General features: G+C 39.8%; 1 protein-coding gene across 1 annotated transcript in view; it reads right to left on the reverse strand.

The window, feature by feature from the left end:
• Window positions 1–2,840: 2,840 nt before the first annotated feature.
• The window catches only part of musk (muscle associated receptor tyrosine kinase), an 80,107-nt gene continuing 55,007 nt past the window's right edge, over window positions 2,841–27,940 (reverse strand). The window contains exons 9-17 of the mRNA XM_003227192.4: window positions 24,686–24,952; window positions 22,076–22,251; window positions 20,978–21,001; window positions 19,564–19,652; window positions 19,034–19,193; window positions 16,623–16,806; window positions 12,590–12,781; window positions 8,393–8,541; window positions 2,841–6,438 (exon numbers count right to left, since the gene is read on the reverse strand). Coding sequence (XP_003227240.1) covers window positions 5,747–6,438; window positions 8,393–8,541; window positions 12,590–12,781; window positions 16,623–16,806; window positions 19,034–19,193; window positions 19,564–19,652; window positions 20,978–21,001; window positions 22,076–22,251; window positions 24,686–24,952 — 1,933 coding nt within the window. The 3' untranslated portion in view covers window positions 2,841–5,746. The remainder of the gene's footprint in view (window positions 6,439–8,392; window positions 8,542–12,589; window positions 12,782–16,622; window positions 16,807–19,033; window positions 19,194–19,563; window positions 19,653–20,977; window positions 21,002–22,075; window positions 22,252–24,685; window positions 24,953–27,940) is intronic.

Raw genomic sequence — 27,940 nt, forward strand, 5'->3', positions numbered from 1 at the left:
ATTTAATGTATTAAATTAATACAATTTATTTTAAGCTTAATGTTTTGTATGTGTTTAAGGCATTGAATAATTGCCATATGTAAGCCGTCTTGAGTCCCCTTCGGGGTAGAAAAAGGCAGGTTATAAACAAGGTAAACAAATAAATGATGACATGTCAGTGGAACAGGCCCATCGCAACAGCTGGGTGACAGGAACATTGTGGGATTGGCAAATATCGATGGGTTTTGCCCATCTCTTGTTAGTTTGTGGCAGCGGGGTGTGCAACAGGGACCATCATCAAAGGAGATGGTCCTGCTTCAATGCCAATTTACTCCCCTCAGGCGATAAAGTCCATGTTCTGTGCTATAAGTTGTCTTGAAACTAAATTTGTTAAAGAAAGATGCAAGAAGAGAAGGAGATTTTGGAATTATCTTCTTTCGGGGGTTCCTAGAAGATTCTGGGAGATGTAATCCAAAAAAAGGGGGGGAATGCTTCATACTCCACAAAGAATCACAAGTCTACAATCTAGGAGAACTGTCCAAAGTTTCACTTCAGAAAGATTACAAATTTTCCTTGCCATGTGTTATGGCATTTGTGTTTCTTTCTAGAAGAATTTTGTCCAAGGGCCCAGCTATTATCCAAGACCATTAGTCAATTTATTTGCCATCGGAGTTATAAGTAGACACAAAGATGACTCCAAGTAATTCCATAGTTCTGTAGATGTCTAAGCCGGGGTTAAGCACACTTGGCATTTCCCTCAACAGACTGTCACATGTCTGGACATTAAGAACTTCCCCTGGTGTTCTTTACTTGGAGACATGCTGTATCATCCTGCTAATTATCCACAGGATACTAAAGACTTCCAAGTCCTCTTCGCTGTAACCCAACTCTGCCTGCCATGTTCTCCGGCATCTCACATCGTGAACTAAATCCAACTCCAATTTAAAGCTGGTAAATTTAGTCGTCAGTGATATCATTGCCAAAGAGCCTGAATGAAACTCTTTTCATTCACAGAACTCCACTGGTTTCACATGATAGAGTCCTGCTCATTCACCACGTCGTTTGTTTACGAAACAAAAAAAAAGATTGCTCTTCCACACCCACCACTATCTCTATATATTTTAATGGCTGTTGAAGCAGTTTAATTCTTGTGTTTATATTGGCTTGATATTGCTGTCATATCCTTATATATATTTATTCGTTGTGTGAACTGTTTGGAAATTTTATTTCAGGACTGTATTTGATTATGAACCTGTGTGTGTTCTGAGCTCTCCTGGGAAAGTCTTTTGTTTCTGGGTGCAACTACACCGTAGTATTAATGCAATTTGTCTTATTTTTCTAAATATATGCTTGCTAACACAAAACTTATTCCCTGGTGGTGCAATAGGTTAAACCCTTGCTGACAGGTCAGCAATTCAAATCCAGGGAGAGTGGGTTGAGCTCCCTCTGTCAGAAAAACATTTGTATAAAATACTAGCTTTGCCCAGCCACGCGTTACTGTGGCTCATGGGAATCATTTGTTGGCCAAGTGGAATGGCAGTGAATAGCCTTGCAGCCTCAAAACCTGGCCGTTTTCTGGAGTAGCACGCTCAATCAAAGAGCTGCTTTGAAGCCTGGCTACTTCCTTTGTAGGGGAATCCTTGTTTGGCCAGCTTGAATTGCACCGAATAGCCTTGCAGCTTAAAAGCCTGGCTGCTTTCTATGTATTGCATCCTTGCTAGGCCAGGTTGAATGGGACGGAGTAGCCTTGTGGCTTCAAAGCCTGGGGTTTTTTCACCTTTCTGGAATTCCCAAATTACCTCCTTTCTGAGTATTGCTCTTTATTTACTGTCCTTGTTTTAGAGATTATATTGTTCTATATTATCATACCACAGTAATTATTTCATATTATATTTATAATCTTATATTATCTGCTTAGAACTGGATTATACGAGGCCTCTTCTACACAGCTGTATAAAATCCACACTGAACTGGATTATATGGCAGTGTGGACTCAAGATAATCCAATTCAAAGCAGATACTGTGGATTATCTGCCTTGGCATTCTGAGTAATATAGCTGTGTGGAAGGGCCTTGAGTCTACATTGCCATATAATCCAGTTCAAATCCGATAATCTGTATTTTATAGGCAATGTGTATCAGGCCTAAGTGGACTCTGCCTGTGCCCTGGGCGCCATCTTGGCTGAAGGAGTTGCTAGGATACAAAGGGGGCGGGGCCTAAAGGAAGTGGGTGGGGGCTAAAGGCATCAGAGCCTACCTTTCTAACTGGCAGTTAGGGTGAGAAAGGCTCTTCCTCATTCTCTGTACTTTGGACTATTTTTCTAGGGTTTTTTTTTTGTTTTGTTTGAAAGACATACCTTGGATAACTGTCTTTTGTGGCCAAATTTGGTGTGATTGCGTTCAGTAGTTTTGATGTTTACTCCATAGTAAAACGTCACATTACACACACACACACACACACACACACACACACACACACACACACACACACACACACACACATATATATATATATATATATATATATATATATATATATATATATATATAATGTGCATTATGGAAACAGTTAATTTGCTTCTTAATATTTAGTAAAATGTTCAATGGCATATGAAACACATTATTGGGATACTTCCTGGTTCTATAACAATGCAGCACAAGGACAAACTAACTTCCCCAAAATTCAGTGCCTTAACACTGAATAGACATCTATAGGGCCGCACTATTATTCCACTGTTTCCTTTATTGCTACTGATGGGATTTGAATATTGACAGCAAATAAATTGCAAGTAATTTTAAAATAATAGAGAAGCCACAGTTTAGCATTACATACAATAGAGTATAATTCAAAGGAAGACCAAGCAATGTAAAATAAGGTTTATTTATATCACTTTATGAAACAATTGAGTATTTTATAAACAGTGAATGGAAAGATATGGGCCCATTCATTACCTGATTCACAACTTCTTATGGTTTCAGACAAAACTATTGTAAGCATTGCATCCTTCTTTGGAAATCCTTCTTCCAAAGCCCCTTAATGTTAAAGAAAAGGAACTAACTGTGGGTTAGGTGAAAAATTCAGTCCAATTCAGTTTTTCCTTAGATTTGCCATAACAAACTTGAATTTTTTTTTTTAAAAAAGCATGACTACTGTATTAGGGAAGTGAAATACACTCATTCAGAAGTGAAATATCCTCTTCTGAGTTCTTAAAAGTCTGATCATAAGATATCACCAGAGAGAGAGAGAGCAAAAATACAATCTTAGTACACCAAGCTAGAACACATGCTAGATGATGACAACATTTAAGTAGCATTACATATCTTGAACAGTTCATATAGTAATGCGATTTGCCACAGCATTGTGTAAAACAAGGCTTTGTCTTCCCCTTGCAATAACAGCTTCATTATTCAAATTTGTTTTGGAAATGGGTGCTATCCAAAAACAATGTAATTTCACTCTGATTTGCACTAATAAAACAAATGCTGGAATGCTGGATTTTTTAAAAAACCATGCTTTCCTCTCAGTTGTACTAATACTTCCGCATTAGAACTAATAACAGAGAAAGTAATGTATTTTATATGAAAAAGACTTTAACAAGAAAAGTGCATTTTTTAAACTTTGTGGTGCATGAGGCTTATTGATTGCTTGACTCATTTTATGGAAATCTTAAGTGGAATCCAATTTTTAGATACCTGTAGCCGAGTCCCCATGGCGGTTCTTCATCCACCCCAAAAATTCTAAACAGAAAACTGGGTGAAACTATTGTGCAGGAATATGATAGTTCCGATTATCACTAGAAAAGAGGATAATGTTCAGTAAAGTGGAAGGCCGTTGGAAAAGAGGAAACCCACATTCCAGACGGATAAGTTCAGACATGGAAGCAACGTTCCAGAGTCTGCAAGACCTGAGCTGGGCTAAGCATAGTGTGACTTTGAGGGTTTTCATTCATAGGGTGCAATAAATTGAAGTAGGGAGCTGTGGTGGTGCAATGGACTAAACCCTTGTGCCAGCTGAACTGCTGACCTAAAGGTTGGGTTGCTAACCTAAAGGTTGGTGGTTCAAATATGCGAGATGGAGTGAGCTCCTGTCCGTCAGCTCTAGCTTGCGGGGTCATGTGAGAAGCCTCCCAGCAGGATGGTAACACATTCAGGTGTCCCTGGGTAACATCTCTGTAGATGAACAATTCTCTCACACAGAAGCAACTTGCAATATGTTCTCAAGTTGCTTTTGACACGATAAAAATAAATAAATTGAAGTTGACTTGAAGGCCATTAACAACAATTATCCTTTAGCCCCTACAAGCATCATTAATTGCAAAATGTGTAAACATACAGCTTAGGTTCATTGGATTCCCACTTTGTCAAAATCATGACTGAACAGGAGAGTGACAGGTTGTTGTGTGTTTTCCAGGCTGTATGACCATGTTCCAGAAGCATTCTATCTTGATGTTTCAGCCACATCTATGGCAGGCATCCTCAGAGGTTGTGAGGCATATTGCAAACTAAACAAGGGCGGTTTATATATTTGTGGAAGGTCCAGGGTGGGAGAAATAACTCTTGTCTGTTAGCCAGGCCTTAAGCTGCAAGGCCATTAAATGCTAATCAAGGTGATTAATTACAACATTCACACTTGCCTCCAACAGACAAGAGTTCTTTCCCACACCCTGGACCTTCCACAGATATAACCTCCCTTGCTTAGTTTCCAGTATACCTCACAACCACTGAGTATGCCTGCCAATGATGCCGGTGAAATGTCAGGAGATAATGCTTCTGGAACATAGCCATATAGCCCAGAAAACTCATAGCAACCCAGTGATTCCGGCCATGAAAGCCTTCGACAACACAGCATGAAGATGTTTGTCTGAATAAGCTGATTATCAAAATTCTACAAACAAACAAAAAATCAACAAATTGTAGTGGTAGGACAGCAATTTATGAATTAAATAGGCAGAAACTTTCCTTGTAATTCTGAAAACTGGTAGCATTGTTTCCCAATTAAAAATTAATCTGGCATATTTCGGTATTGCTAACACAAATGGTCTGTTCCATTTCCTTTCCAGCCTATCAGAAAGAGCTGCATTCTTTGAACCACTTTCACTAGAATAATCCCTTCTACTTTTGTTCTGGGATCAATGATCATGGGTACTCTGAATGTAGACATTTCCCATTTTCATCACTACCACCTCCCATTCTATTTAAATGATTAAAAAGAGCGGCAGGAAAATACTCCACCCAAAGACAGTGGAGAGCTACTTCCTGCTAGAGAAGACTTCATAGGAATAGATGCCCCACTGCTCTCACTCACGTTTGAATAAGACAATGACATAGAGACACAAGTTCCAAATCAACAGTGAAAACCTTCCTGTTCTAGACTGGCAGTTCAATAAGCATCCTGGACTTTTGAAGCACCTACGTTTTGTTGTTTGCTGTTTCAATTAATGTTCCATTTGAGGTTCTGCCACGAACTATCCTAATCTATTTTCAGTACAGTTTTTTTGTTATCCATTTTGAATGACTTTATAAGAACAGAAATCTGGGAAGATTTTAAATTAAAATGTGATAATTTGAGAATTAAGTATGGGAGTGGTGGGAGTTGTCGTTTATCATATTTTTAAATGCAGCAGTGACCTTATCTGGTCTTGTAGTCTTCAGGCAAACAAAAGGGGTCACTTGGTTCAATTTCTCTATTGGAAGTCTTGCATGTGTTACACTTCCAAAGAGGGGTGATTTCTCAGGTCCACGTCTTCTCTTCCACCCCAATTGAGTCACTACCTTGACTCATTATGGTCAGCAGTCACTGCCCTCTCATACATGCGCTCCAGAATAAGATGGATACTTGCAAAACCCGGCCTGTCAGAAGGTAGCTTGCTCCAACAAAGGCGCATGAGGTTGTAGAGCTCCAGAGGGCAGTTGTCTGGGCAGGACAGGATGTTTCCATCCCTCACATAATAGATGACTTCCTCATGAGCCATCCCATAATATGGCTGCAAGCCAAATGCAAAGATCTCCCACAGGACTACGCCATAGGCCCAAACATCCGATTCAGTTGTGTAGCGATTGTAGAAGATAGACTCAGGAGGCATCCATCGGATAGGAATGGCATCGTTCTCATTTGCTTTGTAATAGTCTGCTGAATACATGTTTCTAGAGAGACCAAAATCCGCAATTTTCACCACCATGTCTTCTCCCACCAAACAGTTCCTGGTGGCCAAGTCCCGATGAACAAACTTGCGCTCGGAGAGGTAGGCCATTCCAGCCGCCACCTGTTTGGCAATATAGAGCTGGTTGGTGCAAGACAGGGTAAGCATGTTAGGGCTGGAGGGTCGGATCCCTATTTCAAAGTTATTGTCATTTAGGCTACAGAGATTGCATGGTGATCGGTTGCGCAAGTATTCATTAAGGTCTCCAAACGCCATGTATTCAAACAGCAGGCACATGGGCTTTCCAACAGCACACACTCCTGAAATCAAAAATAGCCATGGTGAACAAGCAGGAGCATAGATTTTTATACAATGGAAAAGTTATCTAACATGCTACATTACATAGGGATTAAATATATACAGTGCTTCTTTGAATACGTGATGTCCCATTTATGGAGTTTTTTATAACACTAAAACTACCCTGGTTCCCCCAAAATAAGACAAGGTCTTATATTAAGTTTGCGTCAAAAGATGCTTTAGAGCTTGTTTTCAGAGGCAGTTTTATTTTTCCAAATCGGCTTTTTAAAATGAACTATATCTAGGGCTTATTTTTGAAATAGAGCTTATATTTCAAGCATCCTCAGAAATGCTGAAAAATCATGATAGGTCTTATTTTCGGGGTAGGTCTTATTTTGGGGAAAACAGGGTATGAATTTTGCCCTGTGTCTTTAATTGGGATTTCCTTAAGAGATCTCTGTGTGAAGCCATCTCCAGGACCTTTTTGTAGTGCCAGTTTACTGCTTATACTCCCAGATGTTGGAAGGGGACACATCTCAACAGTCTGTTCCTCAATGTACTGATATATACTCCCCCTAATTTAGGGGGAGGAACCATCAGGAAGGCTGGAAAGGAAATTTCTAGTCAATATTAATGCTATCAGATAACAGACACAGTGAATCCTTGGTGTCTGCTGAGGTTTTATCCTAGGACCTCCTCCCAACTCTTTGGACACCAAAATTACTTGATGTTCATTCCATTATATCCAATGGCATAGTAAAATAAAATGGCAAAATCAAGGTTTGTGTTTTCAAAAAAAAGAACTTGGGGGTGGGTATTTTCAAGCTGTGGATAATTGAATCCATGGGTACATAATCTGTGGATATGGAGGGCTGACTGTACTTGGCCTGATGCTATGACAAACATGTTAATGGTAGCTAATAAAAAGTAGTATGCGACTGATAACTAGATCCACAGATTAAACAGTATCTTTTATTGAACAGAAGAGGCCACTCAGTAAGAGGCAGGCTAGCCGCATGGGCTTCCTGTATGTGTAGCAGAGGACCATTGCTGCTGCAAAGCTAATTCCACCTGCACCCAAGAGTGTTAGCACAAATGAGAAACCTCAGCCAGTCAGGACTGGGGCATACCACAATTTTGCATTGTTTCATATGACTCACACAATACCACACAAATAAACCAGGAAAATGAGAGAAAACCATTTAACAAATAGTGTTTCCATATTTGGCGTTCTTATGATCATTTTTGATAACATTTCTCAGCTTAGGCTGAAGTTTTGCAGATGGCCCCTACTGTTGCCTCCTGAATTAAAAGCAGACAACAGTTCACTTTGTGAAAACATCTGCGTTTGTCCAAAAGCAAAAAGCGTGTTCACAGAAAAGGCCCAAAGGTCAAGTGATGCTCAACAATCCCACACCCCCGCAACACGAAACTGATGAATCTGTTTGACCTTTCCTAATTTATCCAACATGGTGATAATAAACAAAAAGATCACTCCAGCTGAGTGTCCACTTCCCATTTCCTGTTTGTGCTGCTGTATTATCTGCAGACATTTCAGCCTCAGCAAGTTAGAGGTCCCCTGGAAATATCTCCTTAGTTATATTTCCACTGAAATGAACATTGGCTCCAATTATTTGGTTACCATTTGTATTCCCACAGAGAGATTTACATCTGCACAGACTCACACCTATGAGATGAAGTGAGGGAGCAGGAAAGGAATAGCAAATAATGCATTGTCTGAGGCTACACCCATGGGATGGAAAAACATGGAGAGATGACAGCTCTGTCTCTTTTGTAAATGCTCCTAAGACCTCCAGATGATTCTGGGTAGGCAGGTAGATATTTTTGAAGCAACAACAGAGCCAAATTTAGTGCTCTGCCTCTGACATTGCAGCTCCACCTCAGTATGCCACTCTAGATTGCTGAAAAAAATATTTATATGAATAATTAAAATGGTAAAAATGTTGAGTTTAGTACCTAAAAGCTTGACAATGTTAGGATTATCAAATTCTGCCATGAGAGCTGCTTCTCTCTGGAAGTCGGCCTGCATGTCTGCTGAGGCCTCTTCTTTGAGCATCTTCACTGCCACCATTGTGAACGGTTCATAAGGAAGTAGTCCAGGTGCCCTAAGAGAAGAATAGACAGTCAAGTCTTCAAAACCAATTTCAGGAAATGCTTAAGGCATTTTACTGCCAAGTGCAGAGTAGCAAACACCACATTTATTTGAAGCTAATATTCATTTTTTCTGGCTAAATTACATAGCCAAAAGTGAGGTGCACATTAGATTCAATGGCACATTGAATCGCACATGTAAACCTGCCTGCACATCTCCGTCAGGCCGAGGCTGGCAAACTCACCAGCCTCAACCTGATGGAAGAGCATGTATCTCCAACTGGCTTCATTCATGGAGGTGCACGGCTTCTTCTTGCTTGTCAGCCATTCTGAGACAGGCAGCAGAATGGTCAGTAGTCTAGGAAAAGCCACACATTACATTAGACAATATATTTTTTTCAAGGCATACTTTCAAAATTGAGACGTACATTACAACTGATGGTGCATTGTAATTGAGTAAATACGGCAATATCCTTCACATCCACCTAAAGTTCACTATACCCAAAGTCACCCAAGTTATTTGGGTGCATTAAGCGGATGAACACACAAACAACTCCAGCTCCCTGCCAATGACAATAAGATCAAATTAAAATACAATCAATTTTCTGACTATGCGGGATAACCCAAGACAGCATCCATTGGCAGGGTTGGCTCCAACTAGGCCAATGATTGATGGCCTTTGCACTAGGCTTTTCTCAAGTACAATGCTTCTCAGGATCAAGATGTAAATAGTTTCACAAAATCACCATTTAGAGCAGTGGTTCCCAATCTGTGGTCCATGGACCACCAGTGGTCTGCAAGAATTAAAATATGGTCCACGACCTCACTGTTACTACTACTGATAATAACACAGCCTAACAAAAAAAATTCCTGGTGTCTTCTGTTTTAGGCCTGTTCCTGGGGTATTTGGGGTGCTGATTCAGAAAATTGCTTTGAATAGACCACACATGGCTCTAGATTATTAAGTATGGTTTTCTGTGGGCGAGCAGATGGTGACACCTGGATGGCATATGTTCTGTATCAGAAACTAGAACAAATGTGGTCTATCCAATGCAATTTTCTAAATCAGCACCCCAAATAACTAAACCGAATCTAAGGTTGACCAAAAACTGATTCGTAACTATTTTGGTGGTCCTTGGTCAAAGTTGTCCCTAATCAAAAAAAAAAAAAAGGTTGGGAATCACTGATTTTAGTCTAAAATTCCCTTTCCAGGGAGGGATAGACTTCCTTCCTTCTTGCCATCCCTTCTGATGGCATATGAAAGTCTTTTTATTCTAGTAATCCTTACTGTTTATAACAGAAATACTTCTAAAAGATGTATTGTTTAGATTTTTTTGCTTTTTAAATGGCTGTGTTTCATATTATTTCTGATTCTATAGATAGTATACCATGTTTATTTGAATCTATTGCTCACCTTTTTTGGCTAAATTGTTTCCCCAAAATTAGGGTATGCATTAGATTCATGTAATATGATAATCTGAGTGCTAAGCCAAAGTAAAAGGGGAAGCAAGAGAACTTGTAGCTCCTATTTTAGGGACATCACCTCTAATTTAATTGCCATGGCTCAATGCTATGCAAACTTGAGATATTTGTTTTCATGTCAGAAGCAACTTGAGAAACTGCAAGTCACTTCTGCTGTGAGAAAACTGGCCATCTGCAAGGATGTTGCCCAGGGGACATCCAGATGTTTTGATGTTTTACCATCCTTGTGGGAGGCTTCTCTCATGTCCCCACATGAGGAGCTGAAGCTGACAGAGGGAGCTCATCCGTCCTTTCCCCGGATTTGAACCAGCAACCTTCAGGTCAGCAAACCAACCTTCAAGTCAGCAGTCCTGATGGCACAAGGGCTTAACCCATTGCGTCACTGGGGGCTCCTATCCTGAAATATGTAATTTGATGAAGCATCAGCATTCTTTGGCAGACCCCATGATCCCACACGACATTCTACTCACAGAAGGTAAGATACAATATTCACACTGACCCATAGATAAGTTGGCCCAGGTTTTTTGGATTTTTTTGGATTGATTTTTTTACTAAAATTTCTAGGCTTATAAATGAGTAGGGGAGCTTAATAACTTATAGTATACTGAGCTATAAATCATAACTTACAGTTAGAACGAGCTATAATACTTTTATATTTAATAAATTAATAAACTATAGGTTATTAAACCAGGTAGGTTACTTCTAAAATATCCCATGGTTTGCCTTCTAATATACTGCCGTCTCACCTCTGCTATCTCAGTGTGTGATTGTATATAGAAAGGAACACTTGCCTTGAGAATGGAGTGACCACACACACTCCCCACAATCTCTCAGCTGTTTCTTAAATGTCAGGCTGCTTTACTATGCAGTAGCTGGAGGAAGTTCTCGTCTCCAAAGAAAACTTCCAGGTCTCAAAGCGTCTGCTCCAGACATATGGCAGTGTGACAGGTGCACTTGGCTGCAGTGAATGTCACATCATTGTCAAATGCCAGAGAGTGGCAAACTGCCCATCTGAAAACAAATCTTCCAGGACAGCTACACAGCTGCAATGCAGGCTCGTGTAACTTTGCAACCAAGGGAAACACAATTCCCCATAAATGTTTCAGCTAAAGTTAAATGCCTTTTTGACCTCTGGCTTTTGAGAAACTGTGCACACTTGTGATGGGCAGGAAGAAGTTCTTTTAATGTGCTCACTGCCCATTTTGTTTTTTGCAAAAAAGATAGTGAGAGGGTCAAGATGTGCTTGCTTGCCACAAGTAAAGGGTGCTTGCACACAGCAATAAGACCACAGCAAGATCAGAATTAGACCTTTCATTTAACATAGCTTGCTGAGCCAAGAGAAAGGAATCACATTTAGAAAAATTCTAATTCTACAGTCACAAAATTAGCATTCTGCAACTGCAAGTCAAATTTAAATTTAATGATATGGGACTGAATGAGCAAATCAGATTTAAACTTCTGTATATACTCAAGTTTAAGCCGACCGGAATATAAGCCAAGGCACCTAATTTTACCACTAAAAAACTGGGAAAACTTATTAACTCCAGTATAAAAGGAGGGTGGGAAATGCAACAGCTACTGGTAAATTTCAAAAGCAAAAATAAAAATAGATACCAATAAAATTGCATTAATTGAGGCATCAGTGGGTTAAATGTTCCTGAATATTTACATAAAACTGTAATTTAAGATAAGACTGTCCAACTCTGATTACTTATATACGCGAGTAAGCCAACCCAAATATAAGGCAGTCAGGACTCTCACTTGAGTATAAGCCCCAAAACGGGCTGAAAAACTCAGCTTATACTCAAATATATATGGTAATCCTGTTTGCACGTGTTCTGCAATTATTTACAAGGTATAATTTTCTATCTTTCTTAATATTTATGCATTTTAAAACAAAATGCATGCATCATTCTTTCCATTTCTGTTATACCAATGATTCCTACCAAATACAAAATTATATAACCATAAACAGTTATGGTGCCAAGCATGAAAATACCAACCCATGAACTGTACATCACACTGCAGATATTGGCATCCTATCTCTCTTTCTATCCAAGATAATACATAATTATTTTATCTGGGTTTTTTTAAGAATTCAGTTCTTTTCAATTCAAGTCAGTATAAGTAATTTTTGAAAATGTGAATTCATCATATTGATGGACTAAGGTAGTAAAAATTTAAATTATTATTTTTCAGTGTAGCTTCCCCCACTCCAGGGGTGAATGAGTTTTAAATTTCATAGTTCTCTTACAGTTTGCAGTAGTAGTTAATGACTTCCATGTCAGGGACGGGATACATTCACTTCAGGTTGTAGTCCAAATTTCAATATTTATGACTTCTTGAAGAATACACAATGTTTGTGGACAGAGCAAATTGCTACATATTTACCCTTAGAATTATACCATGGACATAAATAACTACATTATGATTCTATTTCTCCCTGGACTCTCTACCACTCATGTTTAATTCATTTCATTACGTCCACTTTATTAATATTCATTTTTCTAACACGGATGTTTCATTTAAACATAAAGAACCAGGCGACCGCTATACTTCGTGGTTTAATGATCCATTCACCTTGCTTGGAAAACCCGTCCAAAAGCCCCTTCTCCAATATCTCTCACATATTCAATGTTGTTTCGTGGATATTCCAGGCTGAATAGTTTTGGATTCAAAAGTAAAGGCATGCGCTGATACATGGGATTTGGATGCAACCTGTCCAATAGGAGCTCAGATGGAAGTGTGGTCAAGGCTGGTGGGACTGATTCCCTGAAATGAAAGAAAGAAAGGATGTCATAACACTAGGTAATTTGGTAAAAGTAACCTAGTAGGATCCTGTGTTGTTGTTTTTTTTTTTTAAAAAAAAAAAACCATACACAAGGATAATAGGGCATGATAATTGTATTATAAAACCATGAGTATCTGCATGAGCCCCATATGAAGTTATTTATATTCCAGATGTTTAAACCAGCACTATGCATGTTGAGAGAGAAAGATTACTCCCTTTTTATTATTATTCAGAAGTATTTGTATCCTCAAATCTCCACACGGAGCGAACCACATTTCTAAAAAATTTAACTGACCTGTATATAACTTAAGTCTGCCAACGGAACCTCCCATTTGCTTCAAAAAATATCAACTATGTGGCTTGCTTGAGTAACATTCCTATAAATAGTTATTATGAGATATAAAGGAGTAACCACAACAAACAGCCCTTAAAATACACAGTTCTACTGCAGTTGAACCTTGGCTGTTTGGAGAGCTCTGCCCTAGGAGATGACTCGATATTCTGTCATTGCACTGGAAGCTGGGTCCACAAAGATAACAGTACATTGTCCCTTCCTAGTACTAACATCATCGTTTTCTAAGAAACTAATCTTAATATACAAATAATCTACAATATAGTGCAAACCAAAAGTGCTCCTGAAATCAAAAGGCAAGTGGTGCATTGCATCATATTTCTATGTTCAGGGAGGAAAGAAGGTTAAGAGACAAGTGTATATGTGTACCTAAAGTTTTCTTGCCTCTTATATAAAGGAGAAGATAGTAATAGGATCTCAGAGCTAAGATCAGAAAAAAATGGAGACCCTGCTCCTATGTGAGTGTCATGCTAAAACTAGTTTGCTGTATTCATGAACTTGCCCAACTCCCTTTTACCTCCTTCTCTTCTTTTAGAGTTGACACACTTCAAACAAACCATAAGTATTATCTCAGCCTGGATAAATATAATAAATTGTAGTTTACTCAAAACACAAGCAAAGTTTCTGAACTGTTCCTCATGGAACCACCAGAAGACTGTGAAGGGAGCATGCAGGGCAAGTTTCTTTCATATCAAGCAAAACTTGATTTAGCATTTAGCCCTCTTCATCTTTGAACACATATTTCAAGTCTAAGATGTCAATTTTCTCTGTGTGTCTACATTTGTTATTTTATCAGAAAGCTACTGGAACACTGGTTTGACAAAAATAGGTAAATGTTTTCAAAACGGTCGGCTTAAAAACAAGAAAAAATCTTAACATATTGTCTACATTAAATGCAATGTTAGTTAAGAATGACAGGGACATTATCACAGGATGTCTACGCCCCACACCACTGGAGAAATTATATTGTTTAGCCGGTACTGCACCACCTAACATCCTTCAGAAAAAGCAGCAAATAATAAAAGGACCAAGGCAGTGACATCCCCTGCTCAGATACCAGCCAGCACACCAATGCCTTAAATCAATAAATAGGTTTCTAAGATCTACAAAAATACTTGCAGGAACACCTCTGCAAGCAAGAGTCCAAAAGTGGCAGGCTAAAACCTGGAACCTCAAGCCATTGCTGATACTGAATGAGAGACTCTTTCCTGAGCACACAGAAGACTGGGCGGTTTAGAAGGCACTGAATAGACTGTGCTCTGGCATCACGAGATGCAGAGCCTACCTTAAGATATGGGGCCACAAAGTGGAGTCCACGACATGCGAGTGTGGAAAAGTGCAAACCACAGACCATCTATTACAATGCAATCTGAGCCCTGCTACATGCACAATGGAGGACCTTCTTATAGCAACACGAGAGGCACTCCAAGTGGCCAGCTACTGGTCAAAGGACATTTAGTATAATGCCAAGTTTTTAACTTTGTTTGTGTTTTTAAGTACATCACAACTGTATCCTCGGTTCGCTTCTGACACGATAAATAAATAAATAGAATTATTCAGATGCTATGGTATGTGTGTACATATATGTGTATATATCTTTTGGTTATATTCTGTGACTCTTGCCCACTTGGGCTTGAGATAGTGTGGCATTGTGATTTTAAAACTCCTAAGCAAATACAGATAAAGAACACTATAATTTCAAAATCCAGTTAACAAATTATTGTGCTAACATAACCATTGAAAAGGAAGTTTAAAAGCATATGAGTAAATAGCTAAGTGCCTCATACCACTAAAAGTCCCTTCCTCAGCACATAACTGCCCTTCATCAAACTTCATCATCTACTTTTTCCCCTTTTCTGATGAATTGGTGTGGTCACAGAGCAGAAAATTGGTCTCAAAATTTGTCCAGTTCTTACACTGCCCCATTTAGGTAATATGAATTAGCCTTGTGCTTATGTGCCTCCCTTCTTCTTCTGCGACAAAGAGAAGATAAGAAGATTTGGTTCTATATTGACTAAAGTGCACCTTATCATATCATCTGAACAGTCAATCAATGGTTAAGGTTAATGCGAACTCTGGTGGTTGGATCACTCCACCTTTGGAGGAAGGGAAATGAGTGGGTAATTGTCTAGTTTGTCTAGGCTAAATGCAGATAGATGCAAAGGCTTTGAAATCTTAGAGACATTCGATGTTTCTCATAATTTACATTCTATGACATCAATCCCATACATTTTCCTTGACTGATGTTTCAATCATTTTTTATACTAACCACTTTAATTTTTTCAGGGAGTAAATTGTAATGGTCCTTTAAATTTCTACATGGAAAGTAAGTCCCGCGGGGCCGCGGACCTTATCCAAAGCCTTAGTATAGAAATAAATAAATGTTCCTTGGAAGTCTGTAGGAGTCATCCAAATAATTTGTGGAATGCCACCTTACTGACTAATGTTACTAAGGAATTCATCCAAACTATGCCGCTTTGCAGACTGCTTCTTCTATTCCTTGACTCAATAAATCCTATTTTTACACCTTTAAGAGACTCCATTCAGGGTTAGGCTTGGGAAGTGGTTATTGGAAAGTGTCAAAATATAAAGGCAAGATGCCTAAACGTTTTAGTAATGCTTGTGAAATAGTTGGCACTCAAAACAGTGAAAAAGGAAGTTGGACCTTTATCTGGTCCCAAGGAGGAGCCCACAAGGTTCAGTGTAGAAAATCAGCACTTAAGAGATTTCCAAGTATGCAGCTGTCTCCAGAAAGGTCAAGGATCACAAAAGACCCCCATATAGTTAACACTATAGGTTACTGGGTGCTGTTCTGAGTTCAGATTGTTGTTTTATATACTAGTGGTTTTATTTTGTATTGTACTGTGTGTTTATTTTATGCATTGTTTTCAGCACCTTGTGCCATATGTAAGCCGCCCTGAGTCCCTTCAGGGAGATGGAGGTGGGATACAAAAATTAAATTATTAAAGGTATTATTATTCAGATTTTTCCAGTACTACTTGATGTCCCATATAATCCATCGTGAGAATGATGGACATCTTTCACCAGCCTGGTGCTACCTCTATTAGTTCTTATGATAATTCAGTCTCTGAGTCCAAGTAATAGACAAAACACTGTCTATGGTACTACCACACCAAATATTAAAACTTGTAGAATGTCTAGGTATGACATGATTTTAATATGGCTATGATATTCAGTAATATTTGTGAACCAGTATTAACTCATCATGGAGCAAAGCTACACAGAGGAATTTAGAGTTATAAGTAGAAATTTAGTGGTAGTGGAAATCTTTTGTGTGTGTGTGTGTGTGTTTTGAGGTCACCATCATGATTGAAATAAGTGTTTTGTATCTCTTTTCCATTATTCAATATAAACTAGAAATCTAGATTGCAATACAGCAACATACACTACAGTCTAACTATTAATGGCTTCTATGAGATTTATTTCTGAGTAAACATGTTGGATCTCACCTTGTTTTGTTCTTCCACTGCTTGCGCCTTCGGCAACAAATCAGAACAGTAATAGCAAGTATAATCAGCATTGCAAAGCTACAAATGATGGAGATGATGACCGTCATGGAGTAAGTTGGGGAGAAAGAGGAAGGGTAATATGGCACAAGTTCATTTGGTTTTGTTGTTGCTTCTGACAAAGGTTCTGAAAAAGAAACAAGAATGACTTAGTGATATCACTACACCATCAGGGAAATTAACGTGATGTTGCGATGGAAAGATGGAAAGAAAATCTAAGCATCCTGAACTCCTGTCAGCTATCCATTCCTTATCCTGGCATACATTTTAACACATACATTTGGTTCCTTTTCCAAGGTGGTGTTAATTTCATCCTTGAGTATTAAGTTTATTGGCTATTTTTCATTAAAATTTATTCTAATGGCAAGAGCTGTTCAACAGTGGAATATTCTGTCTTGGAGCATGATGGAGGTTTTTAAGTGAGGGCTGGATGGACATCTGTCAGGAGTGCTTTGATTTTGTATTGCTGCATGGCAGAACGGTTTTGGACTGGATGGTCCTTGTGGTCTCTTCCAACACTAGGATTATGTGATCCTATTCCATAATTATATTCTGTGGATTATTATGAATATTAAGGAAGAGGGTATGGCTATGTATATGTATCTGAAAGAAAAGGAACTTGAAATAGCTAAATAAAATGGAATTATAGCAACATTTATTTCTTATTGAGTATTAATATTGACCTAAATACTCTGAATGCACCAGATACTGTGTGAATCTTGGCCCAGCCCTGGTTAGTTATGTAGCCTTGTACTTCATCCCACGCCCTCGTCCCATGGATACAGCTTTGCACTTATTCCCACTCCCTTGTGCTATTGTTTACAGCCTTTCCATGTTTACATTAGTTTACCACCATTGATGGATGAGTGCTGTTTTAATCTGATCTTTAAGTTTTTGTTTTACATGCTTATATGTCTTATTCAGTTGTATTTTATATTGTGTTTTATTTTATGTCCTGCTTTTTAGGCACCTTGTGGCTTGTGTAAGCCACCTTGAGTCCCTTCGGGCAAATGGTGGGGGGATACAAGAATAAAATAATAATAATAATAATAATAATAATAATAATAATAATAATTATTATTATTATTATTATTACTTGGATGGGAAACCACCAACAAATACCAGATGCTGTAAGCTGTATTTTAGAGGAAGAACCTGGCTAAACCACCTCTGAGTATTCCTTGCCTCAAAAACCCCTGTGAAATTAATAGACAAACCACTTTAAGGCATGTACATGCGCAATATTAATATATGTTTGTAAAAAACAGCAACTTGCTAAATCCAATGACTTTATCACACAGTTGGCTGCACAGCTGATCAACAGAGCCCCACGATGCATATCACACAATGCACACTCACTTCCAGTGATGCTCCATCAACCAACTGTGAAATAAGCATCCTACGATGCTTGGCCCAGAACATGGGAGGCTTTATGTATTCCATTGATAACAACAAGGCCAGTGCAGGGAGAAGCAGCACGGTAACACTTCCCCATGTGTGATGGAGAACGATGGCTGTGGGCGAGGTGGGACATAGCATGCTGAGATTGCCCCACTGCCCCGTGGATTCACCACAGAAGCTGGCAAATCGCCCTACTGGGGCTTATCAGTGTGATAATGTCACAAATCAAACTGTTCTTCATGTAACACATTGAAACAAAAGTATTATTAGTTAACCATTTTTTAAATTCTAATATTTAGCAGACTGGAACAAAATTATGGACAGTGTGCTACTTGCATCTATGACATGCTTTCAGTATTTTCTACTTATCTTATTTCCAAGTTACTCTAAAAATAACAATATTATGGCCATGCAGTAATATAAATTCTCAAGTTTCCGACCAATTGGACTAGATCAGACATGGGCAAACTAAGGCCCAGGGGCCGCATGTAGCCCCATGGGCACTTACCTCAGGCCCTCCTCATTTTCCATGGCCTCTCAGCATAAGGACACAGTGGCTGATTGCATCCTTATTCAGAAAGGACAGGGGAGGAAGACACGCAGCAGTTGAGAGCCCTCCGGAGCTCTCTTGGCTGTTGCCTGTCTCGCACTCCTCCTAGCATAATACCAAGAGGACAGCCCAAAGATCAGGGAAGGGGGATCAGAGCAGTTGCTGCATGTCTCGTTTTCCTCTGGCATAAGGATGGAGTGAGCAGTCTGGATGACAACCTGAGGATGACCGGGGCCCTGCCCTGACCCCTCCCGGCCCCACCCTCTCACATGCCCGGCCATCTTGGTTGGGCCGACAGTGCAGCCCCAAGGTAAAAAAGTTTGTCCGTGCCTGGATTAGATCCACTGTGTAATAAAGACCATGCCAAGACAGTATCTATAAATGATATGCTACACTACCTTACCATCTCCACAATGAGGCACATTGCAGTACTCCCATTTTACAGATGCATCCTTTGTATAACACCATGGTTGTTCATTTACACCTCCTGGATTACGGCAGTGGTTTGCTGCATTTGAGAGCTCTGGGAAAGCCTGCGGGGTTTTCCTGTGTGAATGAGGCACCTGGCAACAGGAAATAATACCATTAGTTTCCTACCACAGTGTTTCTATAGGTAATAGAGAATGAAATGAGAACTTTTGAATACCGCTGCTCTCATAATGTGTCTCTTGTTTTACTCCCTTACTAGAAACCCAGTTTCAATTTTCCTGCTCATTTGACATCAGGAAGCATCAAAGATAAAGATTGTAACTTTGAGATTTTTTCCCATCTGCACATAAACTTGAAAGCAAGAAAAACACAGCTTGATCTTCCCAATGTTCCCTTTTCTGCTTGTCTGGAAGCTATTCTTAACCACTTGCTCCCAGAAGTGCATGGATTTTAAAGCCTGCTTTATACAGGTTCCTTCCTCCCCTTTGAAATGTGCTTCCTCACCTGTTCGCTCCACTTCTGACAAGGAATGCCGGAGGCTGTGACATTGACAGAACCTTCATAGGTTAACCCATTGCCTTTGTAACAAGTTGCTGAAAAGGAAACAGTAAGACAGGATAGAAAAATTCAGGCAACCCATTCCATATGGCTGCACAGAATCACATTTCCTCCAGCAATTCTGAAAGACTGAAGAGCTTTCTTTCAATTGGGGAAACCATACAATGGCAGGGGATTTGATTTATGGTGAGGCTTTTGGCTGGTTTAATTATCCACATAATCTCATTCATGAGGTTGTTTGTGGACTACTTCAACCATTTTTTAAAAATATCTCAGGGGCTTTGCTCCCTTTTCAGAGTCTGCCTATTTGACCATAGGCAAAGGTAAAGGTTTTCCCTGACGTTAAATCCAGTCATGAACAACTCTGGGGGTTGGTGCTCATCTCCATTTCTAAGCCGAAGAGCCGGCGTTGGCAATAGACATCTCCAGGTCATGTGGCTGGCATGACTGCATGGAGCGCCGTTACCTTCCTGCCGGAGCGGTATCTATTGATCTACTCACATTTGCATGTTTTTGAACTGCTAGGTTGGCAGGAGCTGGGGCTAACAGCGGGCGCTCATTCTGCTCCCGGGATTTGAACCTGGGACTTTTTGGTCCGCAAGTTCAGCAGCTCAGCGCTTTAACACTGTGCCATCAGGGCCCCCCTCTATTTGACCATAGAGGATCAAAAAACATATAGGTATCCTTCTTACTCAACATGAAATCAATAGAATGAGTTTCAACAAGTGGAAGTATTTTAACTTATTTCATTGGAAACTAGCAAACACATATTGCTTATTTGTTTGTTAGGTAAAGGTAGAGGTTTTCCCCTGACATGAAGTCTAGTCGTGTCCGAGTCTGGGGTTTGGTGCTCATCTCCATTTCGAAGCTGAAGCCATTGTCCGTAGATGCCTCCAAGTTTATAATGATGCCTAGACAAATATTAGTGTTCTAACCATGGTTTGTTGAAACAAGGCCATTTGAAATCCATAGTTAATTATCTTGTCTTGTACTGATAAATTATAGTTTTATAGGCAACTGCATTCTTGGTTTGTACATAACAGTGGCAATTAAAAGCAGAAGCAGATGTTTTTAATTTCCTTCCCATAAATGTGCTAGAGAAGGAGAAGGAAAACAGGAGTTCACAATGCCAAGCTTTCTGCTTATTTTAATTATACAGAAGCACAAGTCCTGTTATACACAATGGCATAGGAAAATGGTGTTCCTTGTATAAACGGCTATATGAAGATTTGTTTTTTTGGATTTTAATTTGGCTTGAAATAAGGCTTGAATTTGTGGGTACAAAACCTATTGATATGGCAGAATGACTGCACCAGTCTTATATTCTAGTGAAGTCCAGATTCTGAATGTAACTACTTACTTGTTACATCTTCTTTTTTAAGATCTGAGGAAGGAAAAAGACAGAAGCAAAGTATAATCAATGGAGATCAGAATGATTCTAATGTGGATATATTTGCTATGATTAAAATATTAGGATGAGGATAGTGGTGGTAGTGATATGGAAGATGATTTTATTCATTTATACCCCTACAATGGGACTGAGGATGATTTACAAATTACAGTAGTCTCGGTTATCTGACTTCTCCTTATCCGACACTCCGTATTATCCAACATGCCAGCCTTGTTTTGCCCCTCCCGGCAGACGCCCGGTTCTTGGAGAGGCCCGCTGCGTGTTGCTGGGAAATAGTTGTTTTTTCTGGGCAGCAATGCACAACGGGCCTCTCCAAGAACCAGGTGCTTGCCGGAGGGAAAAGTATCGCCCCTCCCAGAAAGTACCTGGCGCTTGGAGAGGCCTGCTGCGTGTTTCTAGGCAGCAACATGCAGTGGGTCTCTCCAAACTGGGTGCTTGCCGGGAGGGAAAAGTCTGTGCTAGCCACATCTCATCCCTCCCAACAAGCACCTGCCTTGGAGAGGCCCGCTGCCTAGAAAAACAACTGTTTCTCAGCAACGCACAGCTTTTCCTTAATCCCTTAGATGCTAATCAAAAGTAATCAATTGAAACATCCACACCTGCCTCCAACAGACAAGAGATCTTTTTTCCAACCTGGACCTTCCACAGATATATAAACCCCACTTGCCTAGTTTCCAAGAGACCTCAGACCTCTGGGCGAAATGTCAGGACAGAATGCTTCTAGAACATGGCCATACAGCCCAGAAAACTCACAGCAACCCAGTCACTTGCACAGAACAGATTAGGGTTTCTGCTCTTTATGGTTTTGATCCAAACACACTCATGTACATGATTAAATTTGGAAATTTCACAGTAATTAAGAGTGTGCAATCTTCTCACTCAGAGCAGATGCCTATAAATACGTCAAGAACTCAAGTGCAACTGCTGTGCATTTTCTTGCACCTGCCTAGTCTAGGGGGAACTTAAAGTTCTGCTGTCCTTGGGGAAACAAAGATAGGAAAAGAGTTCTCAATTGATAGCTACAAGCCCTTTTAATGGCCCAGTTACCTAGATGTGGAATCCATGTGCAGGCCTTAGGATCCTGATGTAAGCTGGGAAGCCTATTGCACTCTGGCAGAGTAAGCAACATCAGCCCCGGTTTGTAGATGCCTCTTCGGGCATTTTCTTCCATCGAAAGCCATTCCTTAAAGCAGTAGAGATCCTTTACAGCAAGGCAATGCTCTCTACATTGTTTTACAAACAACAGTGGAATGCACAAGTCAGTGGTGTGACAACAACATTGTGGTAACAACGGATTGCAAACAATGGTAGTACCACATTTTGGCAGAATTTTTGTTTTCAGTCACAATAACAACAAATGAGGGTGAGAGAACAGCTGGAATGACTGGGTTGCCTGCATTCAACCAATGGGCTAGACATTGCCCTATCTCAAAGTTTTTGTATGTGTGTCAGGAGAGACTTGAGAAACTGCAAGTCGCTTCTGGTGTGCGAGAATTGGCGTCTCCAAGGATGTTGCCCAGGGGACGCCCGGATGTTTTGATGTTTTTACATCGAATTGCAAGAAGGCAAAAATAAGCTTTTGGTGAATAAATTATGCCAAGAAACTGCTAGGTGAGGATCACCATATGTGGTCATCAAACCATCAGATGATGATTTAGGAGTTTCATAAAAGAGAATTGCTTCTACGTCTTTTCTACATGGTCACTATTGGCTAATGAACAGCTAGCTACATGCTGATGATGAAAATCTACAAAAGGATATCTGCTGTGTTCCATTAATAACAAATATAAGGACATTGCTTTCTTATCAAAACATGCAAACACTCTTAATCTTCTTTATTCAGGGATCTCAGAGTCAGATGGAAAGAATGAACTGCAGTACACAGTCCTATCTATCTTATCTCCCCCTCCCTTTTCATAACCATGAAAGACAAGATAAATGCTTTTATAAACAGTACAGAAATCCATACTTCTTACTTGTACTGACAGGAGGCAACTGCATTGGCTGTTTGACCCCAAACAAGCTTTCGTCAGAGTGAGAAGCCTATCTTGAAATGGATTTGGTAAGGCTTAACTTTTTGAGAATGACCTATGAGCCAATGAAACAACTGCGCAATGGGTTCCATCATGTAACTGAAGACAGAAAAACTCTCAAGGAAACAATGCTGACCAAAGCTTGTGATATGGTATGAGGTTTGAGGTGTTCTGCAACACCTAAAAAAGTAGTTGTGTGTGCATGTATTTTAAAAATAAGTCTCTAATCCCATGCAAGCCTTTGGATATTGTTATAAACAAAACACAAATCCAAATTTGTGACTGGTTAGGTATGGTAAAGGTTTCCCCTGATGTTAAGTCTAGTTGTGTCTGACTCTGGGGGTTGGTGCTCATCTCCATTTCTAAGCCAAAGAGCTGGCGTTGTCCATGGACACCTCCAAGGTCATGTGACCAGCAAGACTGCATGGAATGCCGTTACCTTCCCGTCAGAGCGGTACCAATTGTTCTACTCACATTTGCATGTTTCAAACTGCTAGGTTGGCAGAAGCTGGGGCTAACAGCAGGAGCTCACCCTGCTCCCCAGATTCCAACCGCTGACCTTTTGGTCAGCAAATTCAGCAGCTCAGCAGTTTAACCCACTGCGCCACCGGGGGCTTAGTGGCTGGTTGGGCCCATACAATTTTAGCTGGGGTGGGAGCTTATTTTGGAATAAATTTGGCAAAGTTAGCATTTTTAAAAATGACTTATACATTGACTTGGAAGTATGGGATGAAAAAGAGCGGATCCCGTTACTGGCCCAGATCCAAGAAACTGTAAAATTATTTCCTTGTCCCTGCAAGCCAGAAAAAGAACTCCCAGCACATCAATACTGTAATACGGCATCAGGATTGGGGAGGGGATCTTCTGCATCCAGGAAAACATTATTTTTTTTAATCTTTGGTCTCTTTAGGGAGCACCTGTTATTACTAATTTCATGTATTTTGATGCCCACATTTGGCATCATGGGATCATATGATGGGAGTGCCATTACACTGAAAAGGACACCATTCAGCATTATTGTTGCTGCCTCCCCATGATGATCATAGATTTGGGGGAAGTTCCTCCTATGCCATATTTAGTCTATTTTTTCTCATTATTTTTATTTATTTATTTCATAATTTGTATCCCATCCTTCTCACCCCGGGGGGGGGGGGGAGACCCGGGGCGGCTTCACAACTGGCAGTCATTAGATGCCAAAAACAAACAGCTATTAAAAACAATACAATTAAAAACAGATAAGCAAAACATCAATTATAAAAACATCATTTAAAGATTGTACAGGTCTAAATCATATTCCAGAGTCTGTTCATTATCAGTCACATAAATCGTTCTTATTAATATTGCTGCATTTGCTGCTCAAATGCCGGGTCCCACAGCCATGTTTTGTGTTGGTTTCCAAAAGGATAAAAGGGGGGGGGGGTGACCTGATTTCATTAGGAAGAGAGTTCCACAGACTGGGGGCCACCACTGAGAAGGCCCTGTTTCTCGTCCCCACCAAGCACACCTGTGAGGGTGGTGGGATTGAGAGCAGGGCCTCCTCTGATGATATTAACCTTAATTATGGAGAGAAATTATCCAAAGCAGATCAAAGATCGGATGAATTTGCTTTGCTCACATGTGTTACCTGCAAACAGGTTTGGGAGCAGGTCCAGTCCTGGAGGGGTTGCATTCCTGGAAGATGTAGTGACAGAGCAGTGACTCAGCAGCAGGACGGCATAAAGGACTCACAGTTTTGAGCTCAGTCAGTGCTGTGCGGACAAGCAGTTCTTGTGTTTCCTCCGGGTCTCCGTAGGAAGCGTTAAAGAAAACAAATGCATCCTTTGCCAACAGTGCTCTACACACCTCACCACGGTACGTACTGCAGTAGCCTGCATCACCTTTGTAAAGTCTGCTGGTGGGAGAGACAAGAGAATTTCTGTGGATTGGATGAAATTTGCCAACAAAAGCAAACAAGTGGTTATTTAGACATTTTCTTTGCAATCTGGAAGTCACTTCAGAAGAGGAAAAATACATGGAGGGAGTAAACAAAAGCTGTGTTCACTGCCACCCCCTAATATCATCATACTCAATAGATCCACCCTGAGACCTTTACATGTTGGACAAAAAGCCCAAAGTATTTTAAGATCCATTTTCCACTGGACTCACTGGACACAACTTTGGAAATCTCACAGGGGATCTGAATGATCTTTGACAATAATCTGAAGCTTTCCTGTAGTGGATAAAAACCTTTCAAATCTTGTTTACTAGACACAAGCTGGCACATTACAAAGACTCTAGGTGTCCACTGAATGGCAGAAACTTCAGATAGAAATGAGTTTGGTGACTACAAACATTTCCTTATTTCTTGCATGCCCTAGAATTCACTTCAAAGTAAGTCCACAAAACGTCCTGGCCTTCAAGTATTTTTACTAGCCTGCTTTCCCATATGTAGTGATGAAAATAATTTCTGGAGCTTGGTCTAATAATTCAGAAGTTCAGGCAGAAAACATGAGGCCATCTTTGCTGTTCATTCTTTGACAGTTTACACAAAGGTCACGGAGTTCAGTTTATATCAGCCCCAAATATTTGGAAATGCCAGCTGAGCTATCTGCACATTTGTGAAAATGTCTTTCCCTGTAACATTCATCATTAATCCATTTGCCTGAAGGAAAATGCACTGCCTGCCATTGACAAAATGTCTCAAAGGCTCTTCCCAGAACTCAACATGTACAATGCATTCCAGCTGTGGAGCTGTAGGAAGGCTTCTTGCTTGTTTTTTTCTGCATCCCAGCATTGGATTAAGATTTACATCTTTATTTCTACTTCTTTTGGTATACGAACAGAGTTGGATGTTTTTCACTTATATTTGAAGAATAGGAAGCAATTCATCAGGACAGGAACATGATAGCGGTGCAGTGCCCCCGGGGGAAATAGGAGATGAGCCAAAAGTGATATTGCTTTTTCTGAAGGCTACTGCAATCCTGTTTCATGAATGATATACACACTGCCTGTGGCTTTCTCAACTATTAAGTATCATTCTGCTAAGGGCTGGTTTTCTAATCAGTGTTGCAGGTGGGAACTACAACAAAATGTAAAAGTATATTCAAATATTTCAAGACTCATACTCATGAAGTTTTGAATTGGAAGACTTGAGGACTTTGTTTATTATATTGTTTTATTTATTGCATGTATATCCAGTCTTCTTCCCATCACTGGATTCAAGACAGCTTTAGGTAATTCTCAGTTAATTTCCTTTCCAAGAACTGACCAAACTGATGTGTTCTGCAAGGTTATTGTATCATATGTATTCACATCCTCTCCCAGGACCAGTTGCAAACTTTTGTACAACTAGGGCTGTAAATCATTACTTGCTGTGCTTTTGCATGCAAGGACAAGAAACTGCAAAAACAGAATCACTATACCAGCAAAAGAGCAAAGTATTCTGATACATCATGTGGGCCTATAAAAATGAGAAAAATTGATAGTTTCTTCACATCTACCAGCCGGCCCCTCTGTATCTATTCTATATATATGGATGTCTTTTACTTCACAAAGGGAAAAGAGAGAAGTTTTACATAGAGGTATATGAAACATTATATTATGAAACATTTGAGGGGAGAAAGAAATTTTTATTGTCTTGATTTTGCTCTAGAGGTGAGAAATTTTGCAGGGTTTAATACATTCTTCACAGGATGTCCTATTGCAAATGATTAATTTCACCAGTTTCTTCACATCCCTGTTGTTATTGCTATTATTACAGACATCTTTCTGGCAACTCTTTCTACCACTTCTTCAGGACATCTCATTTTCTCTGACCTCTGCTCCCCTCTGTCTGGCATCCTGCACATTACAAACCCATTTAACTTGACTTGTATTTCCGAAATGAATATGCATGACAGTTTGGTTCTATAACAAAACAGATTTGGTTCAAACTAAATTAAGACTAATCTCCTTGAATGCTGTTGATTCAAGATGTTTCGAAGGGCACAGCAAAAATAAACAGCAAGACAATGGGTGGAAAACAAATAAAACTCCTTGCAGTGTGAATTTTACCACTTGGTAACCCACGAACTGTGGACACGACTGTTAACCTGAACGTTTCCCCAAATTCCAGATGCAATTTAGAACATGCAGTAAAATTCTTCATTATAATGGTGCTGTTTACAGGAAGATAAAACATCATGATATTACATAGCGCACTTATAAATGGCAATATTATGGGACAGAGAGCAGAAAATGACTGACGTAAAATATCAAAATCTGTAGATGCTCAAGTCCCATTATATACAATGACATAGTAAACTGGTGTCCCTTATATAAAATGACAAAATCAAAAGTTGCTTTTTGGATATTTGGGGAATATTTTCAAGCGGTAGATGGTTGAATCCATGGATGCAGAATTTATTGATATGGAGAATAAGATTGTATTTAACAGTGGCTTCTCATCACTCAATATGAAGTTACCTTGTCTGTCTCCTGAGGAATCTGTATAATGACCAAGTACCAACAGTAAGAACAGACCACGGAATAACAGACTGGTTCAAGACTGGGAAAGGAGTATTGCAGGGCTGCATATTCTCACCCTACCTATTCAACTTGTACGCAGAATACATCATGCGACATGCCGGGCTTAATGAATCCAAGGCTGGAGTTAAAATTGCTGGAAGAAACATTAACAATCTTAGATATGTAGATGATACCACTTTGATGACTGAGATCGAGGAGGAGCTGAAGAGCCTTATAACCAAGGCAAAAGCTGGGTTGCCATAATCAAGATTATGGCAACCAGACTGATTGATAACTGGCAAATAGAGGGAGAAAACGTGGAGGGAGTGACAGACTTTGTATTTCTAGGCATGAAGATTACTGCAGATGCAGACTGCAGCCAGGAAATCAGAAG

Source organism: Anolis carolinensis, chromosome 2 (genome assembly GCF_035594765.1).
Source record: "Anolis carolinensis isolate JA03-04 chromosome 2, rAnoCar3.1.pri, whole genome shotgun sequence".
NCBI lineage: Eukaryota > Metazoa > Chordata > Lepidosauria > Squamata > Dactyloidae > Anolis > Anolis carolinensis.